The sequence below is a fragment of the Nicotiana tabacum genome, chromosome 20 (assembly GCF_000715075.1).
Source record: "Nicotiana tabacum cultivar K326 chromosome 20, ASM71507v2, whole genome shotgun sequence".
Lineage (NCBI taxonomy): Eukaryota > Viridiplantae > Streptophyta > Magnoliopsida > Solanales > Solanaceae > Nicotiana > Nicotiana tabacum.
In genome coordinates, this window is record NC_134099.1 from 86,554,564 (window position 1) to 86,573,008 (window position 18,445).

The 18,445-nt window shown below is 34.8% G+C and overlaps 1 protein-coding gene and 1 pseudogene across 3 annotated transcripts; both read left to right on the plus strand.

Moving 5' to 3' along the window:
• The first annotated feature begins 4,870 nt into the window (after positions 1-4,870).
• On the plus strand, positions 4,871-8,767 carry LOC107807785 (uncharacterized; annotated as a pseudogene).
• A 958-nt stretch (positions 8,768-9,725) lies between these two features.
• Positions 9,726-16,914, plus strand: LOC107807786 (uncharacterized). Of its 3 annotated transcripts, XM_075239856.1 has the most exons (3): positions 9,726-10,326; positions 15,614-15,762; positions 15,844-16,914. In XM_075239856.1, the coding sequence occupies exons 2-3, from the start codon at positions 15,688-15,690 to the stop codon at positions 16,714-16,716; spliced, it is 948 nt and encodes a 315-aa protein (XP_075095957.1). In that variant the 5' UTR covers positions 9,726-10,326; positions 15,614-15,687; the 3' UTR covers positions 16,717-16,914. The 3 variants fall into 3 exon arrangements, with proteins under 3 accessions (XP_075095957.1, XP_016487711.1, XP_016487710.1); XM_016632225.2 differs by having other exon boundaries at positions 9,733-10,326; positions 15,611-16,914; XM_016632224.2 differs by having other exon boundaries at positions 9,735-10,326; positions 15,614-16,914.
• The last annotated feature ends 1,531 nt before the right edge of the window (positions 16,915-18,445 follow it).

Here is an 18,445-nt window from a genome sequence, read left to right on the forward strand (position 1 = left end):
AATCGAACAATTAGCAGGAAGAAAAGACAGTTTCTGCTTTCTGTATATCCACCCTCTATCTCCTTTCTTTCCAAAATCTAAAACCAATCTTCAGTTTTGAAATTATACTGAAGTTATTAAAAGAAATCTTTTCCAGTTCCTGTTTTCAGAATTTGAACTCTCAGATGTTCCCTCTCAGTGTCTCTCTCTATCTTTGTATGCTCTGTCTGTATGTATATATATCTGTATGTATTTCAACTCTCTCTTTCAAAAATTCCTCACAGTGTGTGTATTTTTCTTCTCTCCAATCTTCCCAGTTCTCTGACCTCTAATCCTCTCTTTATAAGCCTTCACATTACCCCTTTTAACAGCCTGTTTAGACTATCACCATACCCCTCCCATGTGCCTTCCATTTTCAGTTCCACTTTAGCTAATTAAGTATTAACCCCATCATTCCCCTGGCAGGCTTAAGCTTTCCCATTTTATTAACTAAAAGCAAGCATGGGCAGCAGGATGTAGTCTGACAGCACATGCTGCCAAAACATTTTTAAATCCAAAGCCCTTTTATGCAGGAAACAGGCTGTGCACAATGCACATGCTGTGCACAAGTGCACATGCCATCAACTCAGATTTCAATTAACAATCTACCCTCAGATTCAAATATAGCAACTATAAGTGAACCTACTTGATCCTTACTTTGATTCAAACAAAGTTGCAGCAAGCAACAGGTGCAATCGTTAACATTTGAACTACTGAAATTAATTGACGACATTTGTCGACTCGACTATACTAGTTATAACTCATACAGTCGTAACCAAAAATCAAACATTTAACAGTATCGACAAGGTTCGCATTACACTGACTGAGCAGAATTGTGCTTCGAGGAATCAGTTAATCAGTACAAATTTGGAATTCAACTAATTGCTCAACAAATACATACATACACACTATCAGGACAAGTAGAAAAGGACACTTAATCAAACAACAAGGGTTCAGGCAAAGTAGACAGGACACAATTAATAGAAACTCAAAACAAAACAGACTTCAACAATCACGAACAACTTTTAAAACAAATCACACGGACTAAAACAAGTAAAGGAAAGAAAACAAACTCACCTTAAAACTCGAAAAATCAAAAGTTTTGAACTCGGATTTGGACAGACCTTTCTTATGGCTGAACGGACTTTAATCGAAGTGTTTCTCAGATGAGAAACACCTCGATTAAGGTCCATTAGGCCTTAATTTCTTTGGCTCGAACAAAACACGGACCAGTGATGAAGAATCACAAAGTTCCAAAACTCAGATCTGGGATTCATGCTTCCCTGATCAGATTCGGACCAAACCAAGTATGGTTTGGTCACGAGGGGGGTCTGGGGAGTGTCTGGTGTGAAGCTGGGGTTAAACGGTGTAGATCGAGTTTTGACTCGAATCTTCAAATGAAGATTCGAGGACCTAGAGGATGATTCGAACTAAACGGTCAACAGGTCTATGTTCAGGGTGGTGAGGGGGTTCTATGGTGTTCAGGGCGAGGTCACCGGCGTTCATGCCGCCGGTTTTCATGGTGGAGGATACAGGGGCGGCTCTAGGGTTTGATGGTGATGAGGTTGAAGACGGGAGCTGGGGTATCAGATGGGGGGGGGGGCAGGGTAAGGTTATAGGCTTATATATGGAATAGGTGGGTTGATCTCGGCCGTCGGATCAACTGAAATCAATGGCTTGGATCTAAAGGCCTAGGGGAAACAGTGTCGTTTCAACTAAAGGGGGTTTGGGTTGGTCCGGGTGGAAACGGGTCGGGTTCTGTTCGTGGGTATGGGAAATGTGATCTTGGCCGTTGATCAATCTGAGATCAACGGCCTGGATCACACTGGATTAAAACGGCGTCGTTTGGACACCCTGGGTATCAGGTTGGACTGGACCGGGCAGGCCTGGTTTGGGCATTGTTTGTTTGGGCCAATTTTAATAAATTGGCCCAATCCGGAAGAAGAAGAGAGATTTCTTTTTTCTTTTATTATTTTTATTTCTTTTTCTTATTTATTTTAAAAACAAAACTAAGCAAAAAAAATCAAATTAAAATTAAATACACACTCAATACAATTATTTGCACACACACTAAAATATTTCAAAATAGGTAAAATCAAACAAAAATAAAATCACGGACGAGGATGCCTATTTATGATTTTCTGTTTAACGACCGGATTACGGTTCGAATTATGCATGACACACACATTTTTTGTATTTTGTTTTAATAAAGTAAAAATGGGCAAAAATCGTAAATAACCAACAAAGTGCCAGGTAAAAATCCCAAACTTGTACAGCAGGGCCAATTATTATTATTTTTTATTTCTCTTGGAGCGATTGTCGTGCGAAACAAAAATCACGTGCTCACATATATTTAAAATGGTAAACAGTCCACATGGCAGGTGACTGGGCCCATATATTTATCACCTTTTATTTGTTCCAGAAATCAAGAGATACAATCCCAACCTTAACTGGTATATCATGAGAATAAGCAGCACAAGAGAATTCTTGAAGAATCTTATGTTCTTCAATATATGCCAATGTAATTCTCAATTAATTTTTTTCGCATCATAATTGAACCGGGATGGTCAACCGGTTATGCCAACTATTACTTGTTTTAGTAAACCTGTAGTTTACTTGTGGCATACGATTCAAGCATCATGCTTATATTTGTGTAGTACAAATAGAAATAAAATCGGGTAACCTTTCATATTTACCCGGTATGATTATAGGGAAGATATTCAATCTTCCTTTCATTTAATGTCGCAATATGACTACCACTTTGACTTATACATTTGAAACTCAAAAAGTTTCTTTTGAGACTTTACATATCAATGTCATGAATAATTTTATTCATCCGAATAGTAACAAATTAGTTTTTCCGGAGCTCTTAACAACTTTTGTACTATAAGATCTTTTATCATACTATTCATATGGTAAATTTCCCCTTCACTGAGAAAATTATATCATAATAAATTGTCATGGTCAAAATTATCATAAGCAAAATCATTTCTCAAATGGCAATTGATTTGATAGTGTTACGTTGAAAATGTGATCGTCGAAATGTGTATGGTTGAGGTCTTTAATACATCTTATTAACGTGTTATGAAATATAACTCAAAATAACAATATGGAACAAGAAAATAAAAGCAATTTAGTAAAACATGAACAAGAAATGGAGATAGAGAGAAGGAAGAGATTTTCTTCTTCAATTGTGTGTTTGGTAGTGTATGTCTTATATTTAAGAAAAAACCGACAAATAACCGAAAAAACCGAAAAACCGGCATAAATCGAATCGAGAAAAAACCGACATAATTGGTTTGGTTTGGTTCTAATATTTGAAAAACCGACTTACTTAGTTTGGTTTCTTCTTAGGGAAAAACCGAACCATGAACACCCCTACTAATTAGTATGACCATTTTTTTATGCAAGTGCAAAGACCCAAAAGGAAAAAATATTCATCCAAGTAAAAAATATTAAACGCGGCAAGACAAATTGAAGATAGTTAGCATACAAATAAGCATAAGACAACTTATATAACATATCTTTGGTTACCATGACATGCATCATATCAACAATTAACTACTACTATGATTTTCACATATAGAACTTCAAAAATTTCATTCCATTCATGTGATATAAAAGATGTAATATTGATATGTGCTTATGCAATACATGTGTAGTACAAAGATGTGTGCATACGAGATATTAGAGGAATGACAAGTATAAGACAATCATATCTTCTTACGTTTCATTATTTACCATATGTAGTTTCTCGTTATACCTAACCATGTGATGATATGTATGACTTCTAATTGTAATCTTTTCGGATGTAGGAAATTTTTTGTAGATATATATATACAATTGGTTAGAGACTCGTGCTGATAACGTGTTATGAAATATAATTCAAAGTAGCAATATGGAACAAGGAAATAAAAGCAATTCAGTAAAACATGAATAAGAAATGGAGATAGAGAGAAGGAAGAGATTTTTTTCTTTAATTGTATGCATTTTTCTATCTATTACAAGGCCTTTATATATGTATAAAAAGTGAAGAAAATATGTCATTGAACATACAAAATATGTCATTAAGCATTTGAGATGAAGATCATGGAAGAAGAGTAGACATCTACCATAATGTGATATTTATCATAACACAGAAAGAAATGTGGAGTTTTAGTGGGTGTTTGACATGAGAATTGTAAAAAAAGTGAAATCTTTTTTCAAGTGAAAATAGTATTTTAAAATTAGAGTTGTGTTTGGACATGAATATGATTTTGGGTTGTTTTTAAATTTTTGTGAGTGATCTGAGTAAAAATTTTGAAAAACAGTTTTTTGAGTTTTTAAAATTTTCGAAAAATTCCGAAATTCATCTTCCAAGTGAAAACTAACAAAATTATGGCCAAACACTGATTTCAAAAAAGTGAAAAAAATTCGAAAAAAAAAGTAAATTCCAAACAGACTCTTAGTTAAGACAATTCAAAATTTCAGAAAAATATTCTAGCAGTTCAAACTTCAGGGAAAAAGCAAGCAAAGGGATGAAGAAGGGATCTTTACGCATATAGCCGCCCGATTTTATTATTTACTTTCTCTAGCCGGTAACATAGATTATATCTGATTATACACATATTATATATAGATTATATATAAATTATAGTATTTTACGGTTATTTTTAGTTTAATTAATGCTGCAATTTAGACTAACTAATAAAATTGGTTATTCTTCAACTACATTAAAACAGGTGGTTAATATTTAAAACAGACCAAAAAGTGGCCAATTAGCCCAATTATCTCTAAAATTCGCACGTTCTGGCCCAATTTGGACTTTCTACTTAATGCTGGTTCAGTAGTCGGGGGGAATTTCCTCCGCTACATGCTGCTTCAGTAGTGAGTCAGCCTAAAAAAAAATCTGTGAAGTTACCTGGGCTCGGACTCAAGTAAAAATATGAAAACTCACATTTCTTGCTCTCTTTTAACACAAATTGCATAATGTTTGGTAAAAGGTTCTATTCTCTTGTGCCAATCTTTTAACAGTGTTTTTTGATGTTTAAATGTCAATAAATTGTGAATTTGACTTGTTAAGTCGGATCAAGTGTTCAAAACACCACTACAAATGTTAAAAAGGAAGAAGAAAATGCTACAACATCACCTTTATTGCTACTACTTGAAAAGATTTTCATCAATTTTGTAGGAAGTAGACCAAGAGTCCTAAACCTAAATTGTTTAGGATTTGGTCCAAATCATTTGGAAACAAGTTTTCTAGTTTCTGGTTAAATCAAGTTGGGTACTACTATTATAATATGAAAGCTATTATCTATTTTCTTCTTTTTGAGATTATGGGATTATGAGCAAATGAAATCAAATTCGCAAGAGGAAATTAGGAAAGATGTTCATCTTTTTTTGCGGCGAAATACCGCTGTAACTGTAAGCTCACTTCTTACTTTCGTATGCACTCTCTTTTGTATTTCTCTTTGTAATGAGTCAAAAAATTGAAGTATTTTGTTGTTGATAACCTGTAAAGAAGAAATATTATTGTGCAGTTATAAATTTCTAGTCTTTTTCTGAAGAAAAAAGAGCTTCTAATCATTTTACCAAAACTCTCTGTTTAGGGAACTTTAACCTTTATTTTGTAATGTACTTTTTTTAACCATTTTGATATGAGGAGAGTTGCAACTAATAATTGAGTTCTTTTTGAAAAATAAATTCATCTTGTCCTGTTTAGCGCAGAAAATTAATTAATTTGGCTCTCGATAAGCAAAAGTGCCAAATAAATTGGGTCTGTGAGAGTAATTGTTAGTGAGTGCAGTGTAATACTCTCCCCACCCAATTTCCCTTTTCTCAATGTGATACTAGTTGATTAATTGATACTATTTGTTAACTGATTTTGTGTTTAAAACTATATTTGTGTGGCCTTTTTGAGATTACATTTCAACGATGTTTAACTTGAGGAGTTGGATTAATTACATTTCCATGATGTTCTATGATGTCATTATCATTGGATATAAGTGGGATAAGTAGGGTATTTAGATAACTTTTTTTTTGTTTGGTTAAACCTTAGTTTGACATAAAAGACAAACTTTAGTATTGCAATAAAATAAGTCCAAATAAAGGAGAATGGATATATAGGATTTGAGCCGAGGGTCTTCAGAAACAGCCTTTGTACCTCCACAGGGTAGATGTAAGGTCTGTGTACACATTACCCTCCCCAGATTCCAGTTGTGGGATTATACTGGGTATGTTGTTGTTGTTGTTGAATATATAGGATTTATGTAGCTGACTGCTACTAGTTTGAAATTGAGGTGCGGTGGATTGATTAATTTATCAAGTGGATACGAGTCACTTGTAGGGTAAACAATGGAACTAGAAATAGTTGCTTTGTACCAACAATCTTAAAAATATTGTATTGGTATTTCCATGTCTTTGTTATCAAAGGTGCGTTTAAACCTTGAAGCGAGGCTCAAAACATGTTGAGCGCTTCGCTTTGCTTAGCGAGCGCTTTAGTGGTGTCATCGTGGCTCTAAGGCATACAATATCATTTTATCGTAAATTTTCTTCAATTTCTTTGTCCATATATTTGGTATTCATGCTTATAGATATTAATCATGGACTACATATACATATTTGTAGTTTTTATCCATTTGCGCCTTTCTTAATTAAATCTCACATTTTTTTGTGCTTTGCATTAAAAGCCCCAATAGACCTTAGAGCTTTTTTGCGCTTTTCTCCTTTGATAACATTGTTCTAGACTTATCTGCTCTTACCACATAGCTGATCAATGTTGTGGACATCCTTTAGATGTTGTATTGCTCATTTTCTTTCTTGGCCTTGGTTTCGGAAACTAATAACATTGTTGTATACTCTTTTAGGGGGAAGATATGCTAATGAATTTGAATCAAATAGTGCTGTAGAAATCACAACATTCATTAAACTGAGCATGAGATCTTACAAGACAAATTATTTAGTATTGGAATGATATAAGTCCAAATAGAGTAGATTGGATCCACAGGTTTCGTGTAGCTAATTGAGGTATAATCGATTAATTGATTTATTAAGTGGATACAAGTCACTTGTAATGTGAGCAAGGGAATCATAAGTGAATATTTTTGTTTCTGACAGTTTCAAGAGATTATTTTGGTATATCCATGTTCAAGTTGTTGCTGGACGTGAACTTATCTGCTATGCGCACATCGCTTATTGGTGTTGTGCCTTTAGCTGCTGTATTGGTCATTTTTTCTGTTTTGGCCATTGATCTCTGACACTTTTACCATTGCCAGATACTCTTCTGCCGCTGCTTCATGTTCTCTTATATCTTTTTGTCATTCATCATTTTTATGCTATCATATGGTTTAATCCTCTACTTTTTTTTAAAATGCTGCTAATTGTAGGTGTAGAGTAAAAGAAAGTTCATTAGAGTGATTTAATGTCTTTGATTGCACGGTATGAATGGATATTTCGGCTGAAGTTTCATTATTTTCTCTACAGGTCATTGGGATTAGCAGGATAAAACTATTTTTTGTTGACTTGAATAACTTAGTAACACCTGGCACTATTTTGAAACGGGTACATAAGCATTATGAGAACAACATTATTGAGAAATAAGAGTATTAACATTTATTGGAAATATTACAGCAGTCTCTGCTCTCCCAAGGTGAATGTAAATGAGACATTTTCCTCATAATATTACGCTCGTTTAGCAGCTCTAACCAATACTTTGATGAATCCACTCAGTCCGACTACCCTCCTCCTCCTGATCCTATACCGAATAGACCCTTAAGAGCTGATTCCCGAAGGCCCTTCAATCCATCCCAAAGACAACGCCCCAGCAGCAGTAACCCCACCCATTCTACAGCTTTTAGAAGACCTGGTGAGAATAATGAAAATCAAATCAAGTCCCAGGATAGCCAAGATTTTCTGAAAAGGTTTCAGCTTGGATTTGATCATAAAGATGAAAATCCAAACACCAATCCTGCGCTCCAACCCAAAGGTGAAAGGGGTGACACTCCTGCTTCCGAGTCAGCTCCAGCTCCACCAGAAGATGTAGATGAGATATTCAAGAAAATGAAAGAAACTGGCCTAATACCCAACGTTGTAGCTATGCTTGATAGGCTTTGCAAGGACGGCTTGGTCCAGGAGGCCATGAAGCTCTTTGGCCTGATGCGTGAAAAAGGTACCATACCTGAAGTTGTTATCTACACTGCTGTTGTAGAAGGATTTTGTAAAGCCCACAAATATGATGATGCTGTGAGAATTTTTCGGAAGATGCAAGGCAATGGCATTATTCCGAATGCTTTTAGTTACAGTATCTTAATCCGGGGGCTCTGTCAGGGCAGGAGATTAGAGGACGCCCTCGAGTTTTGCTTGGAGATGTTGGAGGCTGGACATTCCCCCAACCTGATGACCTTTGTAGGTTTGGTCGATGGGTATTGCAAAGAGAAGGGTCTAGAAGATGCCCAAAGCGTGATTAAAGCGGTGAGGCAAAAGGGTTTTATCCTTGATGAGAAAGCTGGTTTGGGAGGCAATACTGGGGAAGAAAGCTTCACAGAGGCAATCTCTCTTTTAAGGTGTTTTCTGTTTTTTCAATCGATATATGTAGTAGTTCAATGAACATTGTCATGTTGGCCTAGGGAAGATTGTTGCAGCTTTCTTCTGCATAGCTGGAGTTGTAGAAACAAAAGAGGTCAGGAAATGTAAGTATACTAGAGCCAAAGCTTAATTTGAGACTTGAAGCCATCCAACAAATGGAAACTCACCAATGCGTCTCCTTGTTTTTCGAGCAGGTTGGTTAAACCATGTCCTTACATAGTTTTGCCAATGCTTCTTAAAGTGCCCGTTGGGGATAACATTTTTATGCTTCATGGTTTACCTGTGTACGCCGATGATATGGAATGAAGTTACTAACAATTGAAAAGTCTAGGAAATTTATCATGAGAACAAATAAACACTAATGTAACATGAAAAAGAAACATAATTTTGGCAATTAAAGAAGTAGGTCTATGTGATTCAAAAATATTAGAGGCTGCCCTAGGGGACGAGAAAGCATATGAGAAGATTATTATCCAAACAACAAGAAATAACTGAGGAAAAATAGGGTAAGCATTTTAAGAATTTAGATTTGAACATGTAAAGGCTCAGGGGACTAGTTTAACATTATCTAAAGTAATATTTAAGAAGCAATATCAATAGTTATAATTCAAACATGAAATATCTCAATAAGTTTAAGAGTTATGTGATCTCATAACATAAATATGGAAACGTTCAGGGAAACATAAATTGCTGAGCATTTCTTGTCTTACATTTTATCCATACAGAGCTTACGCACATACAACAGCGGTAGACATGTAATTTTTTAGCCTCCCCGAGATTTTATATTTTTTAGCATTTAAATATTTAGTTTAGGTCTAATATCGAAATTTTAACTAGTTTTGACTCTTTTACTTTATTTTATCACAAAAATTGAAAAAATACAAAAATTATTTTATTTTTTTCTATTTAATTAAGGTATTAAGTATTTTTAGAAAAATATTATTTTTAACCCACTTTTATTTTTAGTATAATCTTCGAAAATATCAATATATATAACTTCATGTCATAATGTAGTTTGTTTTAATTAATTAAGAATAATTTCATAATTTTATAATTATTATTTTAGGAATTAATATTCTTAGTTTAGTAGAGTTAAAAGGTCACTTTTTAAAGGTAAATTTGGCCCAATTCAAACCCAGCCCCGTAATCCAAGCCCACCCTAATAACCATGTCTAACCTAAGGAACAAAGGGGTTTTCTTCTTCAGACCTCTCCTCTTCAAAGCAGCATCCAGAGACGACCCTTTACCAACCAAAGATCCCATTCCAGCCGCTGCTGCTTCTTCACCTCACACCAAACGACCACAGCCACCACCAGCCCTCAACCAGCGACTTTTCTTCTTCTTCTTCAACCCGTTTCCACCCTCTCCATTTCGAACCTAGACCAGCCGTCCACCACCCAAACGAAGCTCCTCTCTTAAGCGATTTCCGACCGTTACTGCTGCTGCCGGATTTCATCACCGGCGGCAAGCTACTCTTGAATCTCCTAAGACAAGAAATGAATCCCTCCTCTCATTTTCGGAACCTTCAGCCGCAACACACACCCATATAAACAGATACACACACAAAGAACGCCGGAAATCAGCCGCGCACCAGATTTTCAAGCTTCGTCGATCCTTTCACTCATCCGAGCTTCTACTGGCTTCTCCTTTTCTCTCGATACCTACTGCTGCTACTGCCTTAGCACACGTTGGTGGTGCATCAGCAGCTGCAACGTTGGGCCAACAGAGTTGAGATCGTAGTCTGAGGTATTTGATATTAAAAATTCATTCGCATTTGATATTTGTTAAGTTTGAATGAGACATCACTGTTTTCCTTGCCACTATGCTTGTTTTCGAATCTGCTGAATTAGTTCATTTGTTGAATTCTCTAATGAGACATGACTGTTCATTTGTTCGAAGCTGCTTGTTTCGTAATGTTGCTTGAAAACGGTTCTTTGAATTTTAAGGAACAAAAACACAAGTAAATATGAACTGCGTACTCAACCGTATCTAACATTTCCCTTTATCTCCACCCATATATGACATTGTACAGCACCATAGAAAAGAAACAATATCAATAAAAGATGGCATTCCTGGAGCAAAATGAACCAAGAATGCACAGAACTTTGGTGGATTTACTGAGAGAACCTAAAAGAGCAGATCTTTAAAGGCTTACGAGATGGGGCAGTTCAACTAGATTAGCTTTAGAATGACTACTGACTAGTAGGCCAAACGAAACCAACCAACTACATAGGTCAACCAAAATGCTCTTGTACAAGTGTATATACATTCCAACATGTTCTATTTTCACCTATGGTATCTTCTAGGTGTTCTAGCACAAATTTCTTAATGGTCTTTTTTATGTAGTTTTGCTTCTAGATAGGCTTATCATTATAATTCACATACCGAGGCATTTGCTTGCATTCAAGAATTATTCTTGAGATATCCCTTGGTATTCATTATAAACAAGTTGCTATTCACAATCCAAGTTTCAATAGTCGCAAAGCTACATAAATTCAGCTTTCAAAAACTTGTAATTAGATATGCAAAACGTATAGTCCTGCTTTGAGTTCTACATATGCCTGATTAAAATCCCAAAATAAAAAATCATCCTCCAACTGAACTCAAATTTTCATAAATACCTAATTTGAACACTTACTATGATTCACAAGCTCATCGGTCTGCTAACTGAGCTTATATCTAACTAGGCAGGTGACCACTTAAATTAAAATATCATCTTGCATAAATATGTACCTCAGAAATAACAAACAGATAAATAATTGTATATCAATATTCCATACTTTCAATTTATTGAATAATATTAATATCTACTCAATATGTAAGATGGAACAAAGTTTATTCAAGCATTTGATGCAATGATTTCATATAAAACTCAGTTGAAAGCTAACTTCATTTACACTTCACTGAAAGATTTGCACAAACAATTTAATAACGAGAAATAAAATGAAGAAATATACGTATAATTAAATATTTGGGACTTTGAAGGCAAAAATTGAAACTAACTTGAAACGAGCTGAGCTAGGGTTTTTCTTTGAGGCTTTGGAACCAGAAGGTAGGAATAGAGGTTTGTTTTTAAGTGGAACCCTAGATGAAAGACTTTTCTTGAGCTTCAATAGGCCCAGTATTCTTTAGGACGATTGGAGAATCTAGGCTGGCTCATAAAAGATTGGAAGGATTAATTCGGAAGATATTAGAAAATAGACACTTTTGGAACTGCTAATCAAGCTTTAATCAGCATTTCAAAACCATTCAACTTTTATTATTTTTTAACACGGAAAAAAAATTTTGGCTGCTAAAAAACTCCAGAAAGAAATGTTGGAATTTTAAAATTATCTCTAAAATTCGCTTAAAGAAAGAAATATCTTCATCTTTGTGACTCATTAGAGCGAGAAATATAGAGAAAGCAAAAGAAAGAAAGAAGTGAGCTTAAAGACACAGACTTACAGCTGAATTTCGCCGCAGAAAGAGGTTACGATGAAACTTCAGTTGAAATAAACATTCATACCATGCATTCAAAGACACTAAAGCACTTTCTTTTACTTTTTACCTACAAAGATAAGTGTTTCAAAAAAATGGATAGAGGATTTACTACATGTAATGATAGTATAAAATCGAAGATGTCGACAATAACACAATACAATAGCATGTGAAGCAACAACGGAAGAGTATACAACAATGTTATTAGTTTCCGAAACCAAGGCCAAGAAAGAAAATGAGCAATACAACATCTAAAGGATGTCCACAACATTGATCAGCTATGTGGTAAGAGCAGATAAGTCTAGAACAATGTTATCAAAGGAGAAAAGCGCAAAAAAGCTCTAAGGTCTATTGGGGCTTTTAATGCAAAGCACAAAAAAATGTGAGATTTAATTAAGAAAGGTGCAAGTGGATAAAAACTACAAATATGTATATGTAGTCCATGATTAATATCTATAAGCATGAATACCAAATATATGGACAAAGAAATTGAAGAAAATCTATGATAAAATGATATTGTATGCCTAGAGCCATGATGACATCACTGAAGCGCTCGCTAAGCAAAGCGAAGCGCTCAACATATTTTGAGCCTCGCTTCAAGGTTTAAGGGCACCTTTGATAACAAAGACATGGAAATACCAATACAATATCTTTAAGACTGTTGGTACAAAGCAATTACTTCTAGTTCCATTGTTTACCCTACAAGTGACTCGTATCCACTTAATAAATCAATCAATCCACTACACCCAATTTCAAACTAGTAGCAGTCAGCTACATAAATTCTATATATCCAACAACAACAACATACCCAGTATAATCCCACAACTGGAATTTGGGGAGGGTAATGTGTACACAGACTCTACCTCTACCCTGTGGAGGTAGAAAGACTGTTTCTGAAGACCCTCGGCTCAAATCCTATGTATCCATTCTCCTTTATTTGGACTTATTTTATTGCAATACTAAAGTTTGTCTTTTATGTCAATCTAAGGTTTAACAACAACAACTACAAACCTAGTTTGGTCCCAACACAAACTAAGGTTTAACCAAACAAAAGAAAAAGTTCTCTAAATACCCTACTTATCCAACAACTCAATTTAAACATCATTGAAATGTAATTTCAAAAAGGCCACACAAATATAGCTTTAAACACAAAATCAGTTAACAAATATCAATTAATCAACTACTATTACATTGAGAAAAGGGGAATTGGGTGGGGAGACTATTACACTGTACTCACTAACAGTTACTTTCACAGTCCCAATTTGTTTGACACTTTTGCTTATAGAGAGCCAAATTAATTAATTTTCTGAGCTAAATAGGACAAGATTAATTTATTTTTCAAAAAGAACTCAATTATTAGTTGTAATTCTCCTCATATCAAAATGGTTAAAAAAAATTACATTACAAAATTAAGGTTAAAGTTCACTTACGTGAATCTCTAAAAGCCAAAAGAACCAAACAATTCAGGATAAGATAACAACAATGTTGAATTTGTAAAATGAATGCTCCTAGTAGTTAGAAATATCAAGTATCACGTTCCCTAAATAGAGAGATTAGGTCAAATGATTTAAAATTTATAACTGCACAGTAATATTTCTTCTTTACGAGTTATCAACAACAAAATACTTCCATTTTTTGACTCATTACAAAGAGAAATATAAAGATAGAGCATATGAAAGTAAGAAGGCAGCTTACAGTTACAATGGTATTTCGCCGCAGAAAGATGTTCCGAGGACATTCGCCAATAGAGGAACTGACTGCTGAAGCAGCATTACGTACAAAGTCTAAATTGGGCCCGAATATGCGAATTTTAGAGATAATTGGGTTGGTTGGCTACTTTTTGATCCTGTTTTAAATAATAACCACCTGTTGAACTTGAAAAATAACCAAAAGGAGACTAAACAATGGCCAACCAGCCCAATTATCTATACATATAGCCGCCTGGTTTTATTATTTACTTTTTCTAGCCGGTAAACATAGATTATATATGATTATACATATATTGTACATAGATTATATATAAATTATATATTTTCCGGTTATTTTTAGTTTAATTAATTGAATGGGCTGCTATTTAGGTTAATTTTGTAACTAAGAATTGGTTATTTTTCAACTACATTTCTAATATTTAAAACGGGACCAAAAAGTGGTCAACCAGCCCAATTATCTCTAAAATTCGCACATTCTGGCCCAATTTAGACTTTGTACGTAATGCTGCTTCAGTAGTCGGTTCCTCCATCGGTGAATTTTCTCCGAACATCTTTCTGCGGCAAAATACCGCTGTAACTGTAAGCTGACTTCTTACTTTCATATGTTTTCCCTTTGTATTTCTCTTTGTAATGAGTCAAAAAATTGAAGTATTTTGTTGTTGATAACCCGTCAAGAAGAAATATTATTGTGCAGTTATAAATTTCTAGTCTTTTTCTGAAGAAAAAAGAGCTTCTAATCATTTTACCAAAACTCTCTGTTTAGGGAACTTTAACCTTTATTTTGTAATGTACTTTTAGAATTTATTTTACGAATTCAAGATTGTTGTTTTCTTATCCTAAATTGTTTGGCTTTTCGAGATTCAACCTAAGTGAACTTTAACCTTTATTTTGAATGTAATTTTTTAGCCATTTTGATAAGAGGAACATTGCAACTAATAATTGAGTTTGAATCTTTTTGAAAAATAAATTAATCTTATCCCGTTTAGCTCAGAAAATTAGTTAATTTGGCTATCGATAAGCAAAGGTGCGGGACAAATTGGGACTGAGAAAGTAATTGTTAGTGAGTGCAGTGTAATATTCTCCCCACCCAACTCCCCATTTTCAATGTAATACTAGTTGATTAATTGATATTTGTTCACTGATTTTGCGTTTAAAGCTATCATTATGTGGCCTTTTTAATTTGAGTTGTTGGATTTTTGTTGTCATTATCATTGGATATAAGTGGGGTATTAGAGAATTTTTTTTTTGTTTAGATAAACCTTTGTTTGACTTAAAAGACAAACTTTAGTATTGGAATAAAGTAAGCCAAATAAGGGAGAATGGATATGTAAGATTTATGTAGCCAACTGCTACTAGTTGGAATTGAAGTGTGGTGGGTTTATTGATTTATCAAGTGGATACAGGTCAGTTACAGGTTAAACAATGGAACTAGAAGTAATTGCTTTGTCACCAACCGTCTTAAAGGGATTATATTGGTATTTCCATGTCTTTTCTGGAGTTCTCTGCTCTTGGCATGCTGTTGATCGACATTGTGCCTTTAGATGTTGTATTGCTCATTTTTTCTGTCTTGACCTTGATTTCTGACACTTTTATAACATTGTTGTATACTTTTCTGTTGCTGCTTCTCATGCTCTAGTATTTTGTTATCGTAGACATCGGCTTTTTTGTACTATCATACATGTAGTTAATCCTCTATCCGTTTTTTGAAACACTTCTCTTTGTAGGTGATAAGTAAAAGAAAGTGCATATGAGTGCTTTTGTGTTTTTGATTGCATGGTATGAATGTTTATTTCAACTGAAGTTTCATTCGTTGGTCTACTGACATGAGTTTTTGTCTGGAATAGCAGGATAAAGCTATCTTTTGCTGCATTGAAGAACTAAGTAACACTGGGCGCTATTCTGAAGCAAGTACATAAGCATTATGAGAACAACTTTATTGAGGCAGAAGGGTATCAACATTTATTGGAAATATTACAGCAATCTCTGCTGTCCTAAGGTGAATGTAAATGAGATACTTTCCTCAACAAAATTACGCTCGTTTAGCAGCTCTAACAAATACTCTGATGAATCCACTCAGTCCAGCTACCCTCCTCCACCTGATCCTATACCGAATAGGCCCTTAAGAGCTGATCCTAGAAGGCCCTTCAATCCATCGCAAAGGCAGCGCCCCGGCAGCAGCAACCCCACCCATTCTACAACTTTTAGAAAACCTGGTGAGAATAATGAAAATCAAATCAAGTCCCAGGATAGCCAAGACTTTCTGAAAAGGTTTCAGCTTGGATTTGATCGTAAAGATGAAAATACAAACACCAATCCTGCACTTCACCCCGAAGGTGAAAGGAGTGACGCTCCTGCTTCCGAGGCACCTCCAGCTCCACCAGAAGATTCAGATGAGATATTCAAGAAAATGAAAGAAACTGGCCTAATACCCAATGCTGTAGCTATGCTAGATGGGCTTTGCAAGGACGGCTTGGTCCAGGAGGCCATGAAGCTCTTTGGCCTGATGCGTGAAAAGGGTGCCATACCTGAAGTTGTTATCTACACTGCTGTGGTAGAAGGCTTTTGTAAAGCCCACAAATATGATGATGCTGTGAGGATCTTCCGGAAAATGCAAGGCAATGGCATAATTCCAAATGCTTTTAGTTACGGTATCTTAATCCGCGGGCTCTGTCAGGGCAAGAGATTAGAGGACGCCCTCGAGTTTTGCTTGGAGATGTTGGAGGCTGGACATTCCCCCAACCTGATGACCTTTGTAGGTTTGGTCGATGGGTATTGCAAAGAGAAGAGTCTGGAAGATGCCCAAAGCATGATTAAAGCGGTGAGGCAGAAGGGTTTTACCCTTGATGAGAAAGCTGTTAGGGAATATTTGGACAAGAAAGGGCCATTCTTGCCACTGGTTTGGGAGGCAATACTGGGGAAGAAAGCTTCACAGAGGCAATCTCTCTTTTAAGGTGTTTTCTGTTTTTTTTCAATTGAAATATTCTAGAGTTCGATCAATATATGTAGTAGCTCTATGAGTATTATCATGTTATTCAAATACTTAGTTTTGTAGTGCCTATTTAGATGGTTGCCGAGTCTAAGAGCTTTGTATAAAACAGGTCCTTGCATGAACTTGTTTAGTTATGAATATTGGTTCAAGTTTGTGCCATGTTCTTGTGGTTGCGTTAGTGGCTTTTGATGGCAGGTTATTCTGAGTTTAAGTTTGTGAGTTTCCACATGATCAAAATCCCAGAGGTTGAGTTTTTTTCCTCATAGATCTGCAAGAAGCATGTTAAATTACTGAGAGTGAATAGGTCTAAGAATGTTCCCATTAAGGAGGTGAAGTCAGGTATGCAGAGATAAAACTTGTTGCATTTTCTCTGGCAACCTGTTGTTGCATCTTGCTTTTGTTTTATATTTAAGAAAATTTTGATTAAACATTTGGTATTTGGCCGTGTTTTCTTTTTAGGACCACCTGTTTGCTTAACTTCACACGACCAGGAAGACGCAAGTAAAATGGCTTATTACTCTTCATTTTGAAGCACTCTAGTAAACGATCAATGTACTTCTCTTGTGATGTTCACAATTTTCTATATGCTCTAGCTCGAACAATTTTCACGAGGATAATTTGTCTTGTTGAACCCAAATCTCTCGTGTCAAATGACTTGTATCTTTTATTTAGTAGTGTATTACTCTTGCATCTACCTTATTATATCTATAAGCTTTCTCAGTGTGACTAGTGGATCAATGTTTGTGCAAGTCAGAACAGAGCAATGAAAACAAAAGAAGCTGGTATGATGGAAGATAGTTCTCAGGACCCCAAGGTGAGAATCAAATTGTGGATGCTAAATATCTGACGAAAAAAGGAGCACTGGCAGCATAAATTACAAAATAGAGATAGTAGAATTTGGTTATCAGAAAATAGAGACAGTACAATAAAACAAAATGAAAGTTATAAAGATTTTATTAATAATTGTAGATAAACTTCATTGATATACGTTGGGGTGTCAATAGATATTTAAAAATTGATCAAACCGATTTTTAGGTTTCTTTTAATAAAATCGTAGATTTTTATACAAATCTGTAACTGTACCGTTAATTAGTGTAGTTTTTTTGTTTTATTGAAAATAAATCAAAAAATACCAAACTATACGAATAAATTTACATGTGGAAAATATATTTATATATTAAGTTTTAAAATAATAAAGCATTAAATATTTCCTTGGGACGGAGTTATGAGAATTGAGAACAATTACAAGCCAATAAGTAATTAAACTCAAAATCAGAAGTCTCAAATCTATTATGCTACTACTATTGAAATTAAATTATTTCAGCATATTCACTAGAAAGACGCAAAGTATTATAGCGATATGAGTAACAAATTACAATATATTGCATATCGTATAATTTAGATTTATCTTTTTGAATATTTAATCTTCTATAAACTTTGTTCTTGAATTCTAACTTGGTTAGTATCTTTCCACTCGTGTGATTTATTTTTTTGTATCTTTGCTAAGTTTCTTTTACGTCGTTGTAGAATAGTTGATGAATCTATACTCTGGTCATCTTTCATATTTTCTTAATTCACTACCCTTTTAACAATAAATATATCTAGAGAGTTTGCTAAGTCCTATAAAAGTACGTATGTTGTTGCATTCCACTAGTGACTTATAAGACATTGAAAAAATACCGAAAATTAA

What these genes read in the sequence shown, in the direction of transcription:
- LOC107807786 (XM_016632225.2), top strand. Translation starts at nt 15,688, where the DNA reads ATGAGAACAACTTTATTGAGGCAGAAGGGTATCAACATTTATTGGAAA.